The sequence below is a fragment of the Ranitomeya imitator genome, chromosome 2 (genome assembly GCF_032444005.1).
Source record: "Ranitomeya imitator isolate aRanImi1 chromosome 2, aRanImi1.pri, whole genome shotgun sequence".
Taxonomy (NCBI): Eukaryota; Metazoa; Chordata; class Amphibia; order Anura; family Dendrobatidae; genus Ranitomeya; species Ranitomeya imitator.
In genome coordinates, this window is record NC_091283.1 from 844748123 (window position 1) to 844774086 (window position 25964).

At 50.3% G+C, this 25964-nt stretch overlaps 1 protein-coding gene across 2 annotated transcripts; it reads right to left on the bottom strand.

Moving 5' to 3' along the window:
* Positions 1-158: 158 nt before the first annotated feature.
* Positions 159-24163, bottom strand: ZDHHC6 (zinc finger DHHC-type palmitoyltransferase 6). 2 transcript variants are annotated; one of them, XM_069754289.1, is made up of 11 exons: positions 24068-24163; positions 19270-19641; positions 17899-17990; positions 17660-17819; positions 17353-17514; positions 14329-14382; positions 13815-13982; positions 4100-4141; positions 3604-3749; positions 3470-3516; positions 159-3107 (listed from the first exon to the last, which is right to left on the bottom strand). In XM_069754289.1, exons 2-11 carry the CDS (start codon positions 19534-19536, stop codon positions 3007-3009), a joined length of 1239 nt encoding a protein of 412 aa, XP_069610390.1. In that variant the 5' UTR covers positions 19537-19641; positions 24068-24163; the 3' UTR covers positions 159-3006. The 2 variants fall into 2 exon arrangements, with proteins under 2 accessions (XP_069610390.1, XP_069610391.1); XM_069754290.1 differs by having other exon boundaries at positions 19270-19638; positions 24068-24160.
* Positions 24164-25964: the final 1801 nt, after the last annotated feature.

Sequence of the window (25964 nt, forward strand, 5' to 3'; positions counted from 1 at the left end):
TGACCGTATGCATCGTTAACCCCGTGTGTTCCCCTGCGGCTACTTTATAAAAGATGCAGATTTACACTGAAGAAATAGGACGGATGAATAAATGGCTGCTGATCCATGGCCTCCGGGACCAGCGCCACCTCTGGCCACAAGTGACACTACAAGTCAGATCTTTTTCTGGTCTTTTATTAACAAGCGACATACAGGTTTGTAAAAATCACATCTCGATTTGAACAGTACTGGATTAAAAAAGAAAAAAATGCCTGGAGCCGGCGTCCATTCCGCCACTACTCCTCGCACGGTGAGAGATGTAGTTTCGCTGCAGCTGGAGACAACTGCTCTAGAAGATAAAATAACAGGCGTCGTCCAGCACAGGAGACGGAGGAACGGCACGAGACAGCAATTTTTGGCATGAAACAGAAAAGAAACAGTAATGAGAATGATCAGACGTCCGCTGCGCCATTGTCTCGCTGATGCAGCTTCCCCTCTGAATCCACCGAGGACCTGGAATAGTGTGGTCACAGGGCGAAGGCCATTAACGGCCCCTGAGGCCGACACCCGAGTTACCGGGAGGAAAGAAGGGGAAACTTAAAAGAGAAAATCCGCCCTAGACTATGAACCTCAATTCCCGAAATCGGAGGAAGCTGCAAAGTGTGGGATCTGAACTGGTGAATCAGCAATAAGGCGGCCTGCAGGATGAAATCATAGGGGGAGGGAGAAAAACAATGAAATATCAACTACGTCGCTCTCACCAATGTTCTGACCAGCACAGCTCCTGGCCGTGCAGCGCTGCGCTCCTCTGCGGACTACGCCAGCGGCTCTAGAGCGGAGCGGGGCTCGAAGCACATGCTGATGTCATGACGTGCACTTGAGACACACACACAATGATGTCATGACGTGCGCCGTCTCGTGACCACGTGGAGAGATGCACACAATGAGGTCATGACGTGCACTGTTGCATGACCATGTGAGACACACACACACTATGATGTCATGACGTGCACCTGAGACACACACGCACACACTATGATGTCATGACGTGCACCTGAGACACACACGCACACACTATGATGTCATGACGTGCGCCGTCTCGTGACCACGTGGAGAGATGCACACAATGATGTCATGACGTGCGCTGTTTCATGACCACATGGAGGGACGCACATACCGATGTCACGAGGTGCACCTGAGACACGCACACACTATGATGTCATGACGTGCGCTATTTCATGACCACGTGAGACACACACACACTATGATATCATGACATGCGCCGTCTCATGACCATGTGAGACACATACCGATGTCATGAGGTGCGCTCTTGCATGACCACGTGAGACACACACACTAGGATATCATCACAAACGCCGTTTCATGACCACGTGAGACACACACACTATGATGTCATGACGTGCGCTGTTTCATGACCACGTGAGACACACACACACACTATGATGTCATGACGTGCGCCATCTCATGACCATGTGGAGAGCCGGACACCAGAGCTGGAGCTCTAATAAGTGATCGGAGGGCCGGCAGGGAGCCGTGGTTACAAGTAAGGGGTGTATATGTTAGTTTTTTTTTATCCCCTTCCCAGCCCATCTGGTTACTCTGCTTCAGGGCTGGGAAACCTCAGAGCAGAATAAATGGGATTTAATAATAGAGGGGGCTCAATTGATTCACATCATATAAACTCAAGGCAATTCATATTTCCTGGCTGAACTCGTGGCGTTCAGCAGCAGGTTAGCGCCACTTAGAAAAAAAAATGGACATCCCCTTTAAAGCGGGTTCATATCTTGGGCTAACCATGCACTTAAGTTTATTAAAAAAAAAAAAAAAAAACACAACAGCAAAGCATGACCCCGACGTTGGAGGGGAAGAGAACAGAGGTTTGAGGACATGGATGATTTCCTGTTGTGGTGCGTTTACCTGCTGGCCAACGTACCCTCCCCCCAAAAGAAGACCCCCACACCCGCCCCCTCCTCATGATTTCCCATATCATAGTGCAATATGATGATTTTACTAGCGGCAGTGAAGACGCCCCCAACCGCACCCCACCCAACCGCACCCCACCCAGGTTACAGGAGATGCAAAGGGAAATACAGATTGTAGGCAGCATGTAAGGATCGCCGGGGACCGGTCACAGACAACCCTTTAAAGAATACTGGAATGTGCGCAGGATCGGAGACATCGCTGTCTGGTCACAGGACTCCCCGCTAATGTGGGGGCACGAAAAACAGGTCAATCTAAAAACACTTGAGGATGAGGTCAGATATATCAATATGGCCACCAATACATCCCGCGTGGTCACGGCCCTGATAACACTGGCGATGCCACGGACATCGCCTGCCGGCAGCGGCAGCTTTCTGCTCTGCTACATCGCTGGTTTAGGAAAATGTCCAACTGCATCTTAATATATTTTTAGTTAACATTCAGTGAATGGAAATATTGATCGTAAAAACACGTGGTGTCGGACTGACTCCTGCGCATGGTTCTGCCATATGAGACCCATGTAAGAGCGGCCACCCCGAAGGGTAAGACAAGCCATACTGGAACAAGCCAGTGTGCACAATGTTTCCATTCAATGACAGCAAGCAGAGATGGTAACATTGAATAAAAAAAAAAAAAAAACACAATAGTCTTTTGGAAAGTTGCAAAACTTCTCATCAGACGATGATTAACCTCCATAACCTTCTTATTGGTGAATGACCAGTGCGTCCCGTCCTGCCAGGAACAAGGACGATGACTCCCATTCACTTCATAGGGAGCAATGCAGACTCTTACAGGGGTGCAGGGTCGGCCAGGTCACTACCATGAGAAAATATGCAAAAATAAGAAACCAGCTGGAGGTATAAAGCCCAAGACGACACTATGTGGGTGCAGCCTGAAGACACAGTATGGTCATGGAAGAGGTAGGTTACATTTATGGATGGGTCAGTAACTGCAGCTAGTGATGTTTCGGTAGTTCCCCTTTAAAACCTGTGATAACTAGTAATGCCAGGCGGTCTTGGTTTTTTGCTATCTTGTCTTCTTCTCGTCATCTGACTGGTCGGAGCCCGTGTCAGATACGTATTTCACTACACATCTTCTGGGGAACCAGCCCCTGACTCGGATTCCATCTGCAGTAGGAGGGAAAAAAAAAAAAAAAAAAAAAAAAAATTATATATATATATCTCATCAAATCATCTCCTCCAGTCACATCCAGAGCTGTAAGTGACACGGTCAGCTTAGCCGATCCAGTAACATTTCTATTTCCTAAACTACTATACATTGACAAACACTAAATCTCCCCTACATACAGTGCGGGGCTCACACGAAGGGAACTGGAGCAGCGACAGACAGCAGGACATGATAGAATTATGCAGCCTTAGCATGCAGCTCTAGATGTGACTAGAGAACAAGGCATGGCGAGGGATGGAATAAAACCACCGCACTGCATGTGGCTCTGGATTACATGCGCTAACCACAATCCATCACTTACCTGGAGGCAGATCGCCCTCAATAATCTTGTCTCCGTACATCCAGTGCCTGCAGGAGACAGAGCAGACGTTCACTACACTGCCCCTGGTTGTGCCACCCGTTGTGCAGACTGTGGCGGGCAGCAGAGGTACTTACTTCAGGCCTCGTGTCGCCAATACCAGGTCTCCTCTCTGCAGCATCATCCGCGGCTCCTCGGTGCACGGCGTGGTAAAGAAGGTGCGGACGCCTTTGGTGAGGGGACAGCAGGCACCGCTGTAGTCCTGCACCGCCCTGTACCTCACCTACGGGGAGGAACAAAGGTTAGAGCGCCACCTGCTGCATCTGGGGGGGTATCTGCGGCACTGGAGCACAGACCGTCACCCCGGGGGGTGTGCGCCATTACCACTTTCATAGATCAATTGCATTGCTGTGAGGAGCCGCCTGGGCCGGCCGCAGTCTGCGTTACCTCTTACGCTTCCATCTCTGGATGGACTTACGGCTATGGAAAGCAAAATCAGCAACGCAAGGGATGCAGAAAATAGCGACAATGCAACAATAGTGTCACTACACACCTCGACATTCAGTGCAGCCCCCCACGGCACTATGCGCAGACCCTCAGATCACCCCCTGGGCACCATAGGCCAATACTCACACTGCGCACGCGCTTGTCAGCCTTCTGCTTCAGTTGCTCCACCTGCAGAACGAGGAATAATAATAATAATAAATAATAATACACAGGCTGGATGTACAGCAGTGTTCACAATACCAGCAGAAGAGCACCGCCAGACTCCGCATGAAAACTAATTTAAATAATCTATTACCTGGTGACCGCCAGAAGTCCGCTGAGCTCACCGCGAGAACAGCTGTGCACATGACCGCCGGGGTTACCTCCAGTCATTAGGCTGGTTCTCACGGTCAGCCGATTGTGTAGGTGATCCCTGCAGAGTTATCTCCGGCGGTCATCTACAGGCTCTGCTACATCTGGATGACAGGCATCCAGACATAGCAGAGCTGGACTCGTTGCGGGACACTCGTTATTAAGGACTGTGTCGGAGCAGGGAGTATGTGTTGGTTTATGATTTTACTTTTTTTTTGCATGAGATCGAGGGATTTGGGGAATTAGCAGAACAATAAAGATGGGAAAACTGTGTGGTGTTTTATTTCATTAACAGACTTTATTCTGGCTGTGCCTTTATTTACCATGTAACAACTATAGGATTAGTAATGGATAGGCGTCTTATTAACACCTCTCCATTAATAATGGGCATAATGTCACCTTACAATACAAAGGTGACATTAACCTCCAAACTATCACCCCACTTGCCACAGCTACAATGCAAGAGGGAAGAGCGAGGCTAAGTGCCGGAATTGGCGCCTCTTCTGGGGCAGCTGAGTGCTGATGTTTTTAGCCGAAATGGGGTGGGGGGAGGGGGTGGTTGGTGTGTCAATATCCACGGTCCCTTCCTAGGCTATTACTATCAGTCCGCAGCTGTCTGCATAGCCTTTTCTGGTTATTAATTACTAGATGGTGGCCCGATTCTAACGCATCGGGTATTCTAGAATATGTATGTACAGTATATAGCAGCCATGTAGTATATAACGCAGCCCACACAGTATATAACACTGCCCACATAGTACATAACACTGCCCACATAGTACATAACACTGCCCACATAGTACATAACACTGCCCACATAGTATATAGCAGCCATGTAGCATATAATGCAGCCCACGCAGTATACAACACAGCCCACGCACTATATAACACTGGCCACGTAGTATATAGCAGCCATGCAGTATATAACGCAGCCCACGCAGTATATAACACTGCCTACGTAGTACATAGCAGCCATGTAGTATATAACACAGCCAACGCAGTATGTAACGTAGCCCACGTAGTATATAGCAATGTGGGCACTATATGCGTGGTTAAAAAAGACAAAATAAAAAAATAAAACATATTCTCACCTTCCGAGGACCCCTTGTAGTCCTGTTGCCTGTGTGCGGTGCACGCGGCAGCTTCCGGTCCCAGGGTTGGTATGAGCGCAGGACCTGTGATGACGTCGCGGTCACATGACCGTGACGTCATGGAAGGTCCTTCTCACATAGCATCCTTGACACCGGAACCTGCCGCTTGCACTGCCGAGGAGAGGATTAATAGTAAAAAGTTGGTCACACAGGGTTAATAGCTGCGTTAATGGAGTGCGTTACACCATGGTCCATTAACGCTGGCATAAACCCTGTGTGAGGGCTGACTGGAGGGAGTATGGAGCGGGCACTTTTGCCCCCGGACTGTGCCCGTCGCTGATTGGTCGTGGCAATGTTCGTGGGCGTTTTGCCACGACCAATCAGCGACTTGGATTTCCATGACAGACAGAGGCCGCGACCAATGAATATCCGCGACAGACAGACGGAAGTGACCCTTAGACAATTATATAGTAGATAGTGGGACCCCAGATCATTAATTTTTGGGGTCCCCCTATTTTAATAGTCAGTAAAGGCTAAGTATACAGCTGTGAGCGGATATTAAATAGCCTGGGAAGCTCCATGGGTATTAACTCTTTCCCAGGCTATAAACATCGGCCCCCAGTTGCTGGCTTTCCCTCTTCTGCTTTGGAAAATTGCGTGGGAGCCCATTTAAAAAAAAAAAAAAAAAAGGCAAGGACATTACATATTCCTGTGTGGCCGGGGTCACACCTGCGAGTGTGATGAGAGTGTCTCACAACACCCGCCACTCGGGACCACAGTGTGCGGCTGCATGTATTTCTATGCAGCCGCCCACATCGGTCTGAGTGCCGGCGGCAGCGCCAGGTGTTGATGCGAGTTTCTCACATCACTCACAGGAGTGACACCGGCCCGTCACAAACTTCCGGATGTGACACCAGAGTCAACATATGTAAATCAGAACATGCGTAGTAAGCTGCGTTTCCGCAGTTATTACGCATGTGACTAATAATTAGATCCGGTTTTACCACATGTAATGATAGTCTATGGGAAATTTACGCTGCTGGGACTGAGCGTCTCCGTATCGTAATAAGACATGCTGCGGCCTGGAAAGACGCGCCACAGGTCAGTTTACGCGGGTCTGCCGCCTGCGTCTTTGAACGCATAGTGGAGATGGGATTTCTTGAACTCCTCTCCACTACGCTGTAACATCTGGACGCGGCAGTGTTTACTGACTGTGTGAAAGTACCCTATCTGCAAACAGAAAATATGTTTTTTTTTCCTTCCAGGAGGTCAACTTTCAATAAGCTTTATTTCAAGTGACCAAAAAAAAAAGAAAAGCATAAAAAATACATGTAGAAAATGCATAAAAAACGCAGGTGACCTGCCAGTGACCTCAGATGCAGATTTTACATGCATCCAATCCTGACCGTGGAAACCTGCCCTTACACTACAGCACTTGCCCTTGAAATGGTGATTTCACCACGACTCTAAACACCCCAGGAAACAAGCAAAATCTTGATTCCAGTCTAACAAAATTGAGGTTATAGAGCGGCCGGCCCAATCCCCGGACCTTAATCCTATAGGACACTTGTGGGGTGACATCAAAAAATGCAGTTTCTGAGGAAAAGCCAACAAATGCCAAAAAATTGTGGGATGTCGTCTGAGCATCCTGGGCTGGAATAAAAGGTGACTGGGGCAGAAGTTGGTCGTCTCTATGCAACATAGATGTAAAGCCGTTCTAAAAAAACTGCAGATAACTAAATATTAGGTCAGTGATTCACAGGAATGATAAATCCACAAAAAATACATATTGTAAGAGAAATGCTGACAATGCTATTTATTAGAATGTTCATTTTTACCATGTATCTCTGTATAGAGAGGGAGCTCCCCCTAGTGGTGACTGTAGACAGGATCTTATCATGTATCTCTGTATACAGGGAGCTCCCCCTAGTGGTGGCTGCAGACAGGATCTTATCATGTATCTCTGTATACAGGGAGCTCCCCCTAGTGGTGACTGCAGACAGGGTCTTATGTATCTCTGTATACAGGGAGCTTCCCCTAGTGGTGGCTGCAGACAGGATCTTATCATGTATCTCTGTATACAGGGAGCTCCCCCTAGTGGTGGCTGCAGACAGGATCTTATGTATCTCTGTATACAGGGAGCTCCCCCTAGTGGTGGCTGCAGACAGGATCTTATCATGTATCTCTGTATACAGGGAGCTCCCCCTAGTGGTGACTGCAGACAGGATCTTATCATGTATCTCTGTATACAGGGAGCTCCCCCTAGTGGTGACTGCAGACAGGATCTTATCATGTATCTCTGTATACAGGGAGCTCCCCCTAGTGGTGGCTGCAGACAGGATCTTATCATGTATCTCTGTATACAGGGAGCTCCCCCTAGTGGTGGCTGCAGACAGGATCTTATGTATCTCTGTATACAGGGAGCTCCCCCTAGTGGTGACTGCAGACAGGATCTTATCATGCATCTCTGTATACAGGGAGCTCCCCCTAGTGGTGACTGCAGACAGGATCTTATCATGTATCTCTGTATACAGGGAGCTCCCCCTAGTGGTGGCTGCAGACAGGATCTTATGTATCTCTATACAGGGAGCTCCCCCTAGTGGTGGCTGCAGACAGGATCTTATCATGTATCTCTGTATACAGGGAGCTCCCCCTAGTGGTGACTGCAGACAGGATCTTATCATGTATCTCTGTATACAGGGAGCTCCCCCTAGTGGTGGCTGCAGACAGGATCTTATCATGTATCTCTGTATAGAGAGGGAGCTCCCCCTAGTGGTGGCTGCAGACAGGATCTTATCATGTATCTCTGTATACAGGGAGCTCCCCCTAGTGGTGACTGCAGACAGGATCTTATCATGTATCTCTGTATACAGGGAGCTCCCCCTAGTGGTGACTGCAGACAGGATCTTATCATGTATCTCTGTACACAGGGAGCTCCCCCTAGTGGTGACTGCAGACAGGATCTTATGTATCTCTGTATAGAGAGGGAGCTCCCCCTAGTGGTGGCTGCAGACAGGATCTTATGTATCTCTGTATAGAGAGGGAGCTCCCCCTAGTGGTGGCTGCAGACAGGATCTTATCATGTATCTCTGTATACAGGGAGCTCCCCCTAGTGGTGACTGCAGACAGGATCTTATCATGCATCTCTGTATACAGGGAGCTCCCCCTAGTGGTGGCTGCAGACAGGATCTTACCATGTATCTCTGTGTACAGGGAGCTCCCCCTAGTGGTGACTGCAGACAGGATCTTATCATGTATCTCTGTATACAGGGAGCTCCCCCTAGTGGTGACTGCAGACAGGATCTTACCAAGTATCTCTGTATACAGGGAGCTCCCCCTAGTGGTGGCTGCAGACAGGATCTTATGTATCTCTGTATACAGGGAGCTCCCCCTAGTGGTGACTGCAGACAGGATCTTATCATGTGTCTCTGTATACAGGGAGCTCCCCCTAGTGGTGACTGCAGACAGGATCTTATCATGTATCTCTGTATACAGGGAGCTCCCCCTAGTGGTGGCTGCAGACAGGATCTTATCATGTATCTCTGTATACAGGGAGCTCCCCCTAGTGGTGACTGCAGACAGGATCCTATCATGTATCTCTGTATACAGGGAGCTCCCCCTAGTGGTGACTGCTGACAGGATCTTATCATGTATCTCTGTATACAGGGAGCTCCCCCTAGTGGTGACTGCAGACAGGATCTTATCATGTATCTCTGTATACAGGGAGCTCCCCCTATTGGTGACTGCAGACAGGATCTTATCATGTATCTCTGTATACAGGGAGCTCCGCCTAGTGGTGACTGCAGACAGGATCTTATCATGTATCTCTGTATACAGGGAGCTCCCCCTATTGGTGACTGCAGACAGGATCTTACCATGTATCTCTGTATACAGGGAGCTCCCCCAATTGGTGACTGCAGACAGGATCTTATCATGTATCTCTGTATACAGGGAGCTCCCCCTAGTGGTGGCTGCAGACAGGATCTTATGTATCTCTGTATACAGGGAGCTCCCCCTAGTGGTGGCTACAGACAGGATCTTATGTATGTCTGTATACAGGGAGCTCTCCCTAGTGGTGGCTGCAGACAGGATATTATTATGTATCTCTGTATACAGGGAGCTCCCCCTAGTGGTGGCTGCAGACAGAATCTTATGTATCTCTGTATACAGGGAGCTCCCCCTAGTGGTGGCTGCAGACAGGATCTTATCATGTATCTCTGTATACAGTGAGCTCCCCCTAGTGGTGACTGCAGACAGGATCTTATCATGTATCTCTGTATACAGGGAGCTCCCCCTAGTGGTGGCTGCAGACAGGATCTTATCATGTATCTCTGTACACAGGGAGCTCCCCCTAGTGGTGGCTGCAGACAGGATCTTATCATGTATCTCTGTATACAGGGAGCTCCCCCTAGTGGTGGCTGCAGACAGGATCTTATCATGTATCTCTGTATACAGTGAGCTCCCCCTAGTGGTGACTGCAGACAGGATCTTATCATGTATCTCTGTATACAGGGAGCTCCCCCTAGTGGTGGCTGCAGACAGGATCTTACCATGTATCTCTGTATACAGGGAGCTCCCCCTAGTGGTGGCTGCAGACAGGATCTTATCATGTATCTCTGTATACAGGGAGCTCCGCCTAGTGGTGACTGCAGACAGGATCTTATGTATCTCTGTACACAAGGAGCTCCCCCTAGTGGTGGCTGCAGACAGGATCTTACCATGTATCTCTGTATACAGGGAGCTCCCCCTATTGGTGACTGCAGACAGGATCTTATGTATCTCTGTATACAGGGAGCTCCCCCTAGTGGTGGCTGCAAACAGGATCTTATGTATCTCTGTATACAGGGAGCTCCCCCTAGTGGTGGCTGCAGACAGGATCTTATCGTGTATCTCTGTATACAGGGAGCTCCCCCTAGTGGTGGCTGCAGACAGGATCTTATGTATCTCTGTATACAGGGAGCTCCCCCTAGTGGTGGCTGCAGACAGGATCTTATGTATCTCTGTATACAGGGAGCTCCCCCTAGTGGTGGCTGCAGACAGGATCTTATGTATCTCTGTATACAGGGAGCTCCCCCTAGTGGTGGCTGCAGACAGGATCTTATGTATCTCTGTACACAAGGAGCTCCCCCTAGTGGTGGCTGCAGACAGGATCTTACCATGTATCTCTGTACACAGGGAGCTCCCCCTATTGGTGACTGCAGACAGGATCTTATCATGTATCTCTGTATACAGGGAGCTCCCCCTAGTGGTGGCTGCAGACAGGATCTTACCATGTATCTCTGTATACAGGGAGCTCCCCCTAGTGGTGGCTGCAAACAGGATCTTATGTATCTCTGTATACAGGGAGCTCCCCCTAGTGGTGGCTGCAAACAGGATCTTATGTATCTCTGTATACAGGGAGCTCCCCCTAGTGGTGGCTGCAGACAGGATCTTATCGTGTATCTCTGTATACAGGGAGCTCCCCCTAGTGGTGGCTGCAGACAGGATCTTATGTATCTCTGTATACAGGGAGCTCCCCCTAGTGGTGGCTGCAGACAGGATCTTATGTATCTCTGTATACAGGGAGCTCCCCCTAGTGGTGGCTGCAGACAGGATCTTATGTATCTCTGTATACAGGGAGCTCCCCCTAGTGGTGGCTGCAGACAGGATCTTATGTATCTCTGTATACAGGGAGCTCCCCCTAGTGGTGACTGCAGACAGGATCTTACCATGTATCTCTGTATACAGGGAGCTCCCCCTATTGGTGACTGCAGACAGGATCTTATCATGTATCTCTGTATACAGGGAGCTCCCCCTAGTGGTGGCTGCAGACAGAATCTTATGTATCTCTGTATACAGGGAGCTCCCCCTAGTGGTGGCTGCAGACAGGATCTTATCATGTATCTCTGTATACAGGGAGCTCCGCCTAGTGGTGACTGCAGACAGGATCTTATGTATCTCTGTACACAAGGAGTTCCCCCTTGTGGGGTGCAGACAGGATCTTACCATGGATCTCTGTATACAGGGAGCTCCCCCTATTGGTGACTGCAGACAGGATCTTATCATGTATCTCTGTATACAGGGAGCTCCCCCTAGTGGTGGCTGCAGACAGGATCTTACCATGTATCTCTGTATACAGGGAGCTCCCCCTAGTGGTGGCTGCAAACAGGATCTTATGTATCTCTGTATACAGGGAGCTCCCCCTAGTGGTGGCTACAGACAGGATCTTATCGTGTATCTCTGTATACAGGGAGCTCCCCCTAGTGGTGGCTGCAGACAGGATCTTATGTATCTCTGTATACAGGGAGCTCCCCCTAGTGGTGGCTGCAGACAGGATCTTATGTATCTCTGTATACAGGGAGCTCCCCCTAGTCGTGGCTGCAGACAGGATCTTATGTATCTCTGTATACAGGGAGCTCCCCCTAGTGGTGGCTGCAGACAGGATCTTATGTATCTCTGTATACAGGGAGCTCCCCCTAGTGGTGGCTGCAGACAGGATCTTATGTATCTCTGTATACAGGGAGCTCCCCCTAGTGGTGACTGCAGACAGAATCTTATCATGTATCTCTGTATACAGGGAGCTCCCCTTAGTGGTGGCTGCAGACAGGATCTTATGTATCTCTGTATACAGGGAGCTCCCCCTAGTGGTGGCTGCAGACAGGATCTTATGTATCTCTGTATACAGGGAGCTCCCCCTAGTGGTGACTGCAGACAGAATCTTACCATGTATCTCTGTATACAGGGAGCTCCCCCTAGTGGTGGCTGCAGACAGGATCTTACCATGTATCTCTGTATACAGGGAGCTCCCCTTAGTGGTGGCTGCAGACAGGATCTTATGTATCTCTGTATACAGGGAGCTCCCCCTAGTGGTGGCTGCAGACAGGATCTTATGTATCTCTGTATACAGGGAGCTCCCCCTAGTGGTGGCTGCAGACAGGATCTTATGCATCTCTGTATACAGGGAGCTCCCCCTAGTGGTGACTGCAGACAGAATCTTATCATGTATCTCTGTATACAGGGAGCTCCCCTTAGTGGTGGCTGCAGACAGGATCTTATGTATCTCTGTATACAGGGAGCTCCCCCTAGTGGTGACTGCAGACAGAATCTTACCATGTATCTCTGTATACAGGGAGCTCCCCCTAGTGGTGGCTGCAGACAGGATCTTACCATGTATCTCTGTATACAGGGAGCTCCCCTTAGTGGTGGCTGCAGACAGGATCTTATGTATCTCTGTATACAGGGAGCTCCCCCTAGTGGTGGCTGCAGACAGGATCTTATGTATCTCTGTATACAGGGAGCTCCCCCTAGTGGTGGCTACAGACAGGATCTTATCATGTATCTCTGTATGCAAGGAGCTCCCCCTAGTGGTGGCTGCAGACAGGATCTTACCATGTATCTCTGTATACAGGGAGCTCCCCCTAGTGGTGGCTGCAGACAGGATCTTACCATGTATCTCTGTATACAGGGAGCTCCCCCTAGTGGTGGCTGCAGACAGGATCTTACCATGTATCTCTGTATACAGGGAGCTCCCCCTAGTGGTGACTGCAGACAGGATCTTATGTATCTCTGTATACAGGGAGCTTCCCCTAGTGGTGACTGCAGACAGGATCTTATCATGTATCTCTGTATACAGGGAGCTCCCCCTAGTGGTGACTGCAGACAGGATCTTATGTATCTCTGTATACAGGGAGCTCCCCCTAGTGGTGACTGCAGACAGGATCTTATGTATCTCTGTATACAGGGAGCTCCCCCTAGTGGTGGCTGCAGACATCTAGAAATTTGCCAAGGAAAGCATCGGATTTGGAGCTCTGTTTAAAATATAATATAAATACAATATCAGAAATTGGCTTTTAAGTATTAAACTGCAATGATTTTGAAACACCCACCAGCTGTTGAGAAAACATAGCAAATATCTATATATAGGCATATTCACTAGCATTTTTAGGATATATAGGGGTAGGGTCTTATTGCCATAACACATGGTTTGGCCACTAAACCTTCAGGATAGGTAACATATGTTGACTGCTGGGAAAGGGGGTTTAACTGATGGAATCAAGTCCATCAGGAGAACAGGGACCCCAAAGTCCCGTGTGACTGGTGCAGGATGGAGCGGCCATCACCATCAGTCTCAGAGGTGAATAGAGTAATGGTTACACAGGAGACCACCCTGAGGATTAGACACCACTTCAACCACCATTGCTGAAATTGTGCACCAAGGGGTGAGAGGAAAACGGATATAGCACAACATATAATAAACAACGAAGATGATAAGTAGCAAGAAGCAGACACTGCCACGGTCCAGCGATGGGCACGGGACAGCCTGGATCTCTGGATATGGCTGCTGATTTTATCTCACTGCCGTGGTCGGATCACGGTGACGGCAGCCAGGTCTGAAGCTGCGGTACGTGGCCGGCACTTACCGTCAGCGTGTACCTACGGCATCCTTCCCGCAATCGCCACTCTATTCCATCTCCCTCCGGTGAGCCGGATCCAGTGAACACCTGACGAAAGTTTCGCCACCTGCTGCCCAAGTCGTAGGGGAAAACGAACGTTTCGCCAGTCTGGTAATATTGAATCCGGTCCTTAGCCTGGAAGAAGAGGGGAGTAAATGTAACATCCGTTGTCCATGCTTTACACTGCAGCTCTGATAGGGGGGGATGTCATACTGCAGACAAGGACGGACATATTGGGTTGTCCTGGATGAAATGAACCTTTATGATCAACATTAACCCCTTCATCCTGCCAGGCAACCGCAAAAACTTGCAAACCCGAGAACTATCCAGCCCCACACGGCCCCGGCATTAATCACTTTCGGTCATTGTTATCTTTCATCTTCTTCAAAATGCCCCCCACCCCCCCAAACCTTGCAACAATGGCCGCCGCGGTGTGAGAGCCGTTGTGGAGGGGTGGGCAGCGTGTTCATGATGGACGTACCTTCTCTTCGATCCACGATTCAATGGAGGTTTTATTCCGCAGGATCACTTTCATCTTAAAAACACACAAGAAATAATGCATCAGTACGGCGGGCGCGGCGAGCAGCGGCATTTCATTTATTTCCTTCTTTATTTGACTGTACAATGAGTGTTTTGATCGGGCGTCAATCACCGGCCGTTACACAATGGGCGAGTGCGCTTCCTCCGGTGAGTGCGGGGAGCTTTCTGCGTGATCCTCTCAGTGTGCGCCCCGCTCTTTTGTATATCATTTAGCTGAAATCAATTACTCTGTAATAAAAGCATCAATGGCCGTCCACAAAACAGCATCGTTATATAATAAGGGCCGTGGTGGCGGCGGGATCCTGCTGGCTCACGGTAATGAGATCTGATGGGACAGGCCCTGTGCTGCCATTGTGTAAACTGCTTCAACAACAGGCGACGAGCGGAGGAAAGAAAAGGCGCATGTATCAGGAATCAGGTGTACGAGGAGGCGACAGGTCGCAAAATCAACCCCAAACAGCCGGGATGTAGAGGGCTGCTCCACCAGTACAGCCGAGCGATGCACACTGGGGCCCGGTCACCGGGGCCCACAACAGGTGAGGACAGGAGGAAAGAAAAGGCGCATGTATCAGGAATCAGGTGTACGAGGAGGCGACAGGTCGCAGAATCAACCCCAAACAGCCGGGATGTAGAGGGCTGCTCCACGAGTACAGACCCGGCCAGATGCACGCTTATTACATACACCGGGGCCCACAACAGGCGAGGACAGGAGGAAAGAAAAGGCGCATGTATCAGGAATCAGATGTACGGGGCGGCGACAGGTCGCAGAATCAACCCCAAACAGCCGGGATGTAGAGGGCTGCTCCACCAGTACAGACCCGGCCAGATGCACGCTTATTACATACACCGGGGCCCACAACAGGCGAGGACAGGAGGAAAGAAAAGGCGCATGTATCAGGAATCAGGTGTACGGGGCGGCGACAGGTCGCAGAATCAACCCCAAACAGCCGGGATGTAGAGGGCTGCTCCACCAGTACAGACCCGGCCAGATGCACGCTTATTACATACACCGGGGCCCACAACAGGCGAGGACAGGAGGAAAGAAAAGGCGCATGTATCAGGAATCAGGTGTACGGGGAGGCGACAAGTCGCAGAATCAACCCCAAACAGCCGGGATGTAGAGGGCTGCTCCACCAGTACGGCCCCGGCCAGATGCACGCTTATTATACACACCAGGGCCCGGATACTGGGGCCCACAACAGGCGAGGAGAAAAGGAAAGAAAAGGCGCATGTATCAGGAATCAGGTGTACGAGGAGGCGACAGGGCGCAGAATCAACCCCAAACAGCCGGGATGTAGAGGGCTGCTCCACCAGTACGGCCCCGGCCAGATGCACGCTTATTATACACACCAGGGCCCGGATACCGGGGCCCACAACAGGCGAGAAGAGGAAAGAAAAGGCGCATGTATCAGGAATCAGGTGTACGGGGAGGCGACAGGTCCCAGAATCAACCCCAAACAGCCGCGATGTAGAGGGCTGCTCCACGAGTACAGCCGAGAGATGCACGAATAGTATACACACCAGGGCCCGGTCACCGGAGCCCACAACAGGCGAAGAGCGGAGGAAAGAAAAGGCGCATGTATCAGGAATCAGGTGTACGGGGAGGCGACAGGTCCCAGAATCAACCCCAAACAGCCGCGATGTAGAGGGCTGCTCCACGAGTACAGCCGAGAGATGCACGAATAGTATACACACCAGGGCCCGGTCACCGGAGCCCACAACAGGCGAAGAGCGGAGGAAAGAAAAGGCGCATGTATCAGGAATCAGGTGTACGGGGCGGCGACATGTCCCAGAATCAACCCCAAACAGCCGCGATGTAGAGGGCTGCTCCACGAATACGGCCCCGGCCAGATGCACACTGGGGCCCGGTCACCGGGGCCCACAACAGGCGAGGAGCAGAGGAAAGAAAAGGCGCATCTATCAGAAATCAGGCTCTGAATGAAAACTACAATGTTACAACTCACTGACAGCAAACAGAGAATGACAAGAGCAAGGAATAGAAAAGTACAGGGGAAAAAAAACAAAAAAAAACCAAACATTTTATCTATCCCAAATTGGTGCCAAACACGACAACTCGCCACACAAAGAACGAACTCTCACACAGATCCATTGATGGCAAAATACAGACAGTTACAAGTTTCAGAAAATGAAGACACAAAGCAAGTTTTTTTTTTTTTTTTTAAAGTGAGTAAATTCAGAATAAATAAGTAAAACCACCGCGCTGCACAAGTTAGGCACCGGCGCCGCCACAGTCGTCCCGACCTGAAGAATCGTATTGTCCGGTCATTTTTTAATGCAGAATCCGTTATACAAAAATAAAACAGACAAACAAAAAAAAACCAATGGCATAAATGCATTTTGTTTTTTTTCCCCACTACTGCACCGCACTTGAGTTTTCTTTCCCCGTTTTTCAGAACAATATGTGGTAAATGAATGCGGTCGCACAAAACTACAACCGATCTCGCAAAAAAGAAGCCTTAATACGGTCATGTGGAGGGAAGAATGAGAAAATGTTACAGCTCTTGGAAGAAGGTTCAGGAAAAGAATGAGCGAGCTTTGTCGTGCTGCCGGCATAACCTTGTGCACGCCCGATGCCGCTGTGCGAGGATTACAAACAGTATACGGATCACCATCACCAGAGGGGCAGGTGAAGAAGAAGGAGCACAACAGGCCGCCTCCTGTACCACCAAGCCTGGCTGCTATGTGCGCATGTTCCGCCTCCACCCAAGGCTGCAGTGGTGGTCGGTCCCTTTGGCAACGAGCAGTAAATAATGAAAACACTGAATAGCAGATAACAGGAGAATGGAGGCCGATAGATGAAGCAAATTAACTGCACACTGGCTCATTGTAACACCTGCCTACCCCTACGGCACAATATGGGAATAACTAATGACGGTCAATGATGTTAAAGGGATTTAGTGGAACAATAAATAATATGACGCATCGACCATGACCTGCAGCACACCTGAATACAGAAGAGCATCCCCACCGCGATGGTCGTCCCGAGGGCCAGTCCTAAGGCAAACAGGGTAACAGCAAAGGCAGAAATACCAAAAGGGACGATGGGAGCCGGCTCCCGACGCATCACACTCATGTCGATCTTCACGGAATTCCACCCGAAGGAGACCTGAAAGGAAAAGGAAACAAAAAGGTTTAAAATGGCGCCATAAACACATCAAATTGCCCCAATTATAAGCTCGTTTAACTCTTTGGTTGCTGCCCAGAAACAGATACCACAGAAACCAGTGTATGATCCAGACTAGTGGCCTCACCCTGTTGTACAGCTGCGTGTACATGGTCATGATGAAAATGTAGGAGGCATGGATGCAGCCGAGCGGCGCCAGCAGCAGGAACAGCGTGAAGGACGAGTGGTTGCGGTGGCCGCAGCAGTTGTTGATCCAGGGGCAGTGGTGATCCATCTTCATCACACATCTGCACACAAGAAATCATTGACATGTAGCACGCGCAGGTCACGTGCCCCCACGGCCCGCCGCCTCCGTCCTGACCATACCTGTTACACTTGCGGCAGTGGTGGGAGCGCGGCACTTTGTACCCCTCGCACACCTTGCAATACTGAAGAAAATCACAGTCCTGAGCGTTCTCCTGTAGACACAGACAAAAAGAACACAACGCGCCAACTGTTAGATGGTTAGTAAGAGAGTCCTAAAGGCACAAGCCTGGGTGCGACCAGTGATGTCCTCAGCAGGGGTAATACCATGGTCAGCACGAAGCCACTGAGCAGAGCGACTGTCTGCAGCAGTCTCATGTGCAGCGGCACTACGTCATCACTGCAGGACAAGTGAAGGACCTCAAGGACCACCAGAGAAAAAGGAGAATTTCAGCACATTTTGTAGACACAAAACAGACAGAAATCAGGATGTCGGTCTCCACCCTGTGTCTCCCTGCGCCCAAGCAGTGACCGATCTCTATTACAGCAGCACGGCGCCACACCCCGAGGAGAGGCTGACCCAGGTACTGCAGACCTGCGCCTACTTAAAGGATTGCGCCCTGCATTACACGGAGAGGCAATTATCAGCTACACGCACGTTTTATATCCAGACGCTGCCACCGACCTAATATTATTGGACTTTTCCCACGGATTGCTCCTAGGAGTGAATATTACCTTTAACATCTTCCCACTATAGACAATTTTTATTTTTCTTCCAACATCGACATAGGTCGCCTTGATCTTTGGTCAGACTAGTTGTAGTTTGCAAGGACATTCACTTTACTTTAGAATGTACTAAGAAAAATAATGGCATTTAGATGGTTAAACAGCAGTGATCAGAGATGGCTCCGGTCGATGCTGTTACAGGCAGGTGCCGGCTGTATGACCGCGCCGAGGACACGATATACAATGTACCAATAAATTCTATTTTGGAAATCTTTAAATGGTTATTCCCATCCGCTGGGATCCGCACCGATAAAGAGTTCAGACTAGAAAAATCGCATATATTGTATGAACTGTACTCCGGGAAGACTCAAATAATGAAACCTCGGGAACGATGGGATCCAGCACGTTGTCACCTATCCTGTGGACGGCTGACATCTTAAGATGGGAATAACCCTTTATTTATACATGATCGGCTCCTCTGATCTCCACACTAAAGGTACGTTTCCATCTTTAGAGAATCTGATGCAAAGGAATGGTTCACATATGGGAGACATCTGCAGACAAAAGTCCAAGGCTTCGCAGCTGAAAAAGACGCAGCACAAACAGGGGAACATCGGTGCAAACTGAACAGAAAAACTACTGGAAATGACGTGAAGAAATGGCCAGACAGGATTTATCAGCGAGCGAGGAACTTCTGAGCAGACGATACAAAGCACTGGGTGAAGACCCCATCATTCTGAGAAACGGTCTCACATCAATCTTTCTTACCGGTTTCCATCCCAAGGGAACAAAGCCGGGGCCGATGAACATGGCATTGAAGTAATTGTAAAGAATCATAACAGTCCAGTTTATAAGTGTGAGGAAATTGAGGCTGGACCCCGGCAAATCGAGGGGCCAATACCACAAGATGGAGTCCAGGACGGCTACGATGGAACAGATGATAATGACCCCCAGAGCGATGAGGGGCCCCCAATGACACAGTCTCCGCAGCTCCCTCAGGTTCTCAAAACTGATGAACCAGTCCAGCATGGCCATAATGCCTGAGGTGCAGACTCCTACTCCGAGAAACGCCGTCCACGTCCTACCGTCCTCAGATCATCAGACTGTGCTTCCATCACTACAGGAGCGAGCGCCCACCTGCTGGAGAAGAACCAGAGGATTAGAGAAGACCATCGTAAAGGAACTCACAGGGCTTGTCCGACACCGAGCACTTCACATCAGCAACCATGAGGCCGCATCTACATAAACCTGACAGACCGGTGTACACAGGACCTCATCCACCCTGCCCACCGGGGAGGAGAGCGAGCACAGACCCTATAAAAGGTGCTCACCTCCAATCAGCACCGTAGTCATTACATTACTGAGCTGTACCGATCCAGAGTTACCTCCTGTACTATACTCCAGAGCTGCGCTCACTATTCTGCTGGTGGAGTCACTGTGTACATACATTACTGATCCTGAGTTACATCCTGTATTATACTCCAGAGCTTCACTCACTATTCTGCTGGTGGAGTCACTGTGTACATACATTACTGATCCTGAGTTACATCCTGTATTATACTCCAGAGCTGCACTCACTATTCTGCTGGTGCAGTCACTGTGTACATACATTACTGATCCTGAGTTGCATCCTGTATTATACTCCAGAGCTGCGCTCACTATTCTGCTGGTGCAGTCACTGTCTACATACATTACATTACTGATCCTGAGTTACCTCCTGTATTATACCCCAGAGCTGCACTCACTATTCTGCTGGTGCAGTCACTGTGTACATACATTACTGATCCTGAGTTACATCCTGTATTATACTCCAGAGCTTCACTCACTATTCTGCTGGTGGAGTCACTGTGTACATACATTACTGATCCTGAGTTACATCCTGTATTATACTCCAGAGCTGCACTCACTATTCTGCTGGTGCAGTCACTGTGTACATACATTACTGATCCTGAGTTGCATCCTGTATTATACTCCAGAGCTGCACTCACTATTCTGCTGGTGCAGTCACTGTGTACATACATTACATTACTGATCCTGAGTTACCTCCTGTATTATACCCCAGAGCTGCGCTCACCATTCTGCTGGTGCAGTCACTGTGTACATACATTACTGATCCTGAGTTACCTCCTGTATTATACCCCAGAGCTGCACTCACTATTCTGCTGGTGCAGTCACTGTGTACATACATTACTGATCCTGAGTTACCTCCTGTATTAAACCCCAGAGCTGCACTCACTATTCTGCTGGTGCAGTCACTGTGTACATACATTACTGATCCTGAGTTACCTCCTGTATTATACCCCAGAGCTGCACTCGCTATTCTGCTGGTGCAGTCACTGTGTACATACATTACATTATTGATCCGGAGTTACATCCTGTATTATACCCCAGAGCTGCACTCACTATTCTGCTGGTGCAGTCACTGTGTACATACATTACATTACTGATCCTGAGTTACGCCCTGTATTATACTCCAGAGCTGCACTCACTATTCTGCTGGTGCAGTCACCGTGTACATACATTACTGATCCTGAGTTACATCCTGTATTATACCCCAGAGCTGCACTCACTATTCTGCTGCTGTAGTCACTGTGTACATACATTACCGATCCCGAGTTACATCCTGTATTATCCTCCAGAGCCGTGGTATAATACAGGATGTAACTCATGATCAGTAATGCAATGTATGTACACAGCAGAATAGTGAGTGCAGCTCTGGAGTATAATACAGGATGTAACTGAAGGCTCATAACTGCTCCAAATTGCAGGTTACATTTTAGCTTCTTCCTGCTCTCACTGACTGACAGGTGTGTGTGTGTAATAGAAACAGATAATGGAATAAGTCTCTGCAAAGCAGAGATATTCTGCTTTAGTTTTAATTATGAACCAATGAAATAAATTTGGAGCTTTTACTAAGGCCCTCAATGCACAACCTATAGAGGGAGGACTGGAGACAAGGGCCCCTCTAAATCATGTCCCGTTACCCTAATAGCACAGATGGAAAGGGACAGTCTTTATAAAATAACTAATTTAAATGTGGGTTTCTTTATCAATTGCATGATGGTTTTGGACATAGTCATTCTATATGAGTAAATGTAATATCTATCTATTTGCTGACGCAGAAATTCCCCTTTAAGGCCCTCTTACATACAAGAACGTGACGCCATTTGCTTCTTTGCAAGCAATTGTAACAATTAATGGCCAATATGACAAGAAGAAAAGCAACCACGACAAATGACGGTTTCCTCATTGATCAAAACATTTCAAGTCTGAGTAAGGTTAAGTGGAATCAAAAGTGATTTACATCAAAAACTTTTTTTTTTTTTGCATCATTTCCTTCCATGGAGTGGTGAATGTCATCACTCCAGTTTCAGTGCAGTAAAACAACCCAAGAATGATCTGTACCGACAGTAAACACCAATTAGACAGCAGCAGAGGCGCAGCCGACAAGCTATGAACACAAGTAGAAATATTCACACCCAAACTCCAGATTATGCCCAGGTCAAAGGAACCAGGGCATGACATGAGAAAAGAAGGAAAGTAAGGAAAAAAAATAAAAAAAAATAAAAATCAACAATTATCATCCCCATAACTTACCACAGTGATCTGCCCCAGCCATGAACCATCACACCACAATTATACATTGTACCCTCCAGAGTGCGGTCTGTACAGCATCATTACAGGATAAAAACATCTGAAACCCTTGAAGGTCACATTCATATGTTGCGCAAAATTTCCACTGCGCATTTGGTCACAAATCTAGACAGAACTCAGAGTGATCTGCAGATCTTACCCCACTCCATCACAAAGCATTGAATAAGGGGAAATCCGCAATGAACATCAGCACAACAACGAGCATGCTGCAGGCTTTATATCCCCGCCAGGCTTTCATTTCCATACATTTTTTTTCTTTTTACTTGTATTGCAATGCAACTGAACTTAGAGCGGAATCGGAGCCGTGCGAAATTGGCCACATAGGGTACGACGATCCAGAATAGCTGCGTTCTGGATGCAGCTCACCTATACTGTGTCCAAAACGCTGCGTACACAGTGCGAGTGATTTATAGAAACCATGTGCCCACCCTGCTTCTATCTGATGCTGCTTAAACTACCCCATGGTGCGGGTATATGCTGCAGCATGTCAATTTCTGTTGTGGAGAATGGAGGGCGGAGACCTGGTGCCGCCGGGGAGGACGGAGGGGGAGAGACCCCGCACTGCCAGTGAGGACAGGGGGGTGGGGGAAGAGCCCCGCACTGCCAGGGAGGACGGGGGGGGGGGGGGGGGGGAAGAGCCCCGCACTGCCAGGGAGGACAGAGGAGGGGGGGGGGGGGGAGAGACCCTGCACTGCCAGGGAGGACGGGGGGGGGGGGGAGAAAGAGACCCCGCACTGCCAGGGAGGACAGAGGGGGGGGAAGAGACCCCGCACTGCCAGGGAGGACAAGGGGGGGGGGGGGGGAAGAGACCCCGCACTGCCAGGGAGGACGGGGGGGGGGGGGGGAAGAGCCCCGCACTGCCAGGGAGGACAGGGGGGGGGGAAAGAGCCCCGCACTGCCAGGGAGGACAGAGGGGGGGGGGGGGTTGGGGGGAAGAGACCCCGCACTGCCAGGGAGGACAGGGGGGGGGGGGGGGAAAGAGACCCCGCACTGCCAGGGAGGACAGAGGGGGGGGGGGGAAGAGACCCCGCACTGCCAGGGAGGACAGAGGGGGGGGGGGGGGGAAAGAGACCCCGCACTGCCAGGGAGGCCAAGGGGGGGGGGGGGGGGGAAAGAGACCCCTCACTGCCAGGGAGGACAGAGGGGGGGGGGAAGAGACCCCGCACTGCCAGGGAGGACAAGGGGGGGGGGGAAGAGACCCCGCACTGCCAGGGAGGACAAAGGGGGGGGGGGGGGGGGAGAGACCCCACACTGCCAGGGAGGACAAAGGGGGGGGGGGGAAAGAGACCCCGCACTGCCAGGGAGGACAGAGGGGGGGGGGGGGGGAAGAGACCCCGCACTGCCAGGGAGGACAGAGGGGGGGGGGGGGGGAAGAGACCCCGCACTGCCAGGGAGGACAGAGGGGGGGGGGGGGAAGAGACCCCGCACTGCCAGGGAGGACAGAGGGGGGGGGGGGGAAGAGACCCCGCACTGCCAGGGAGGACAAAGGGGGGGGGGGGAAGAGACCCCGCACTGCCAGGGAGGACGGAGGGGGGGGGGAGACCCGGCGCTGCCGAATCTATAATGTTACTGCGACGTTTCCCTATTCTGCGCACTGCACCCATTGCAGTCTCTTCCAGGGGTCACCCACATATTCGTGGGTCCTGCAGTGAAACCAGCCCAGACATGGATAACACCACCATCATGTATTACTGGGGGTAGCTGCTGCTCAGGACTGCAGGAAAGCTGGGTGCCCGCCAATAATCACAGGATAAAGCAAGCAGTTTTATTGACTGGGAATTTTGCATCTGGAAGTGACTGACACGGGCTGAGCTTTTACCAGGAAGGTCATTGTGAGGCAATGAAGACAACCCCACCCAAGACAATAACCTTCCTCCCCCTGCACCGAGAAGAAGTATAACCCCCACTATACCTCATTCCACGGAGCGGACGACTACTCCCATCCTCCTCCCCGCTCCTCTGCCCTCCGTATGAGTAAGAAACACACTTCCGGGTTGTGTCTCCTCTAATACTGCACCGCCCGGAACAGAGATCCGGCAGCTCCGGCCCCGCGGTGACTGGTTCCGCCCACAAATGTCCCCGCACTCCGCTCCGCAGTGATAACGAAAAGTACAGAAGTGAATCCGCTCCTGGGGCAGCTGCATGTCCTCTGCACCCACAAAACCTGTAGATGGTGTGCTGTCACTGACTATGGGGGTCGTCATTATGGGGCACGTAATTAAGGGGATCATCATTATGGGGGCACACGATTAAGGGGGGTCATCATTATGGGGGCACGCGATTAAGGGGGGTCGTCATTATGGGGCACGTAATTAAGGGGATCATCATTATGGGGACACGCGATTAAAGGGGGTCATCATTATGGGGGCACACGATTAAGGGGGGTCATCATTATTGGGGCACACGATTAAGGGGGGTCATCATTATGGGGGCACGCGATTAAGGGGGGGTCATCATTATGGGGGCACGCGATTAAGGGGGGGTCATCATTATGGGGGCACGCGATTAAGGGGGGGTCATCATTATGGGGGCACACGATTAAGGGGGGTCATCATTATGGGGGCACACGATTAAGGGGGGGTCATCATTATGGGGGCACGCGATTAAGGGGGGGTCATCATTATGGGGGCACGCGATTAAGGGGGGGTCATCATTATGGGGGCACGCGATTAAGGGGGGTCATCATTATGGGGGCACGCGATTAAGGGGGGGTCATCATTATGGGGGCACGCGATTAAGGGGGGGTCATCATTATGGGGGCACGCGATTAAGGGGGGGTCATCATTATGGGGGCACGCGATTAAGGGGGGTCATCATTATGGGGGCACGCGATTAAGGGGGGGTCATTATAAGGGCACGCGATTAAGGGCGTCATCATTATGGGGGCACATGATTATGAGGTCATCATTATAGGGGCACGCGATTACAGAGGTCATTATAGGGGCACACAATTATGGGGGGTCATTATGGAGGCACGTGATTAAGGGAGTCATCATTATGGGATGAGGGGAAGAAGAAAGTCTGGAGAAGGCTTGGAGCGGCTCCTGATCCTCGGCACATCCTGTGTAACACATGGCGGACGTGGTGTGATGGCGCGGGCATACATGGCAGCCAATGGCACCGAGTCACTAGTGGTTATTGATGATGTGACAGAAGCAGCCGGATGAATCCTGTGCACAGGGCGAGACCTTCTGCTCAGATTCAACCACATGCAGGGAGGTTAATTGGACGACGTGACACAGACAGACGGACAATAACCCAAAACATCCTGTGAAAGCAAAGAATATTCTGCAATGGCCGAGTCCTCACCAGATCTCTCCCCATCGAGCCACATTTCACCGGCTGAAGACAAAACTTAAGGCAGAAAGAGACACAAACAAGTGAGAACTGAAGTCACTGACTGCAGTAAAGGCAGTAAAGCCTCACACCCGAGACCAGCGATGGTGATGTCCATGGCCTCCAGACTTCAGGCTGTCGTTGCTGCAAAGCCTCACCCCGGAGGAGACCAGCGATGGTGATGTCCATGGCCTCCTGACTTCAGGCCGTCATTGCTGCAAAGCCTCACCCCGGAGGAGACCAGCGATGGTGACGTCCATGGCCTCCAGACTTCAGGCTGTCGTTGCTGCAAAGCCTCACACTGGAGGAGACCAGCGATGGTGACGTCCATGGCCTCCAGACTTCAGGCTGTCGTTGCTGCAAAGCCTCACACTGGAGGAGACCAGCGATGGTGACGTCCATGGCCTCCAGACTTCAGGCCGTCATTGCTGCAAAGCCTCACACCGGAGGAGACCAGCGATGGTGATGGCCAT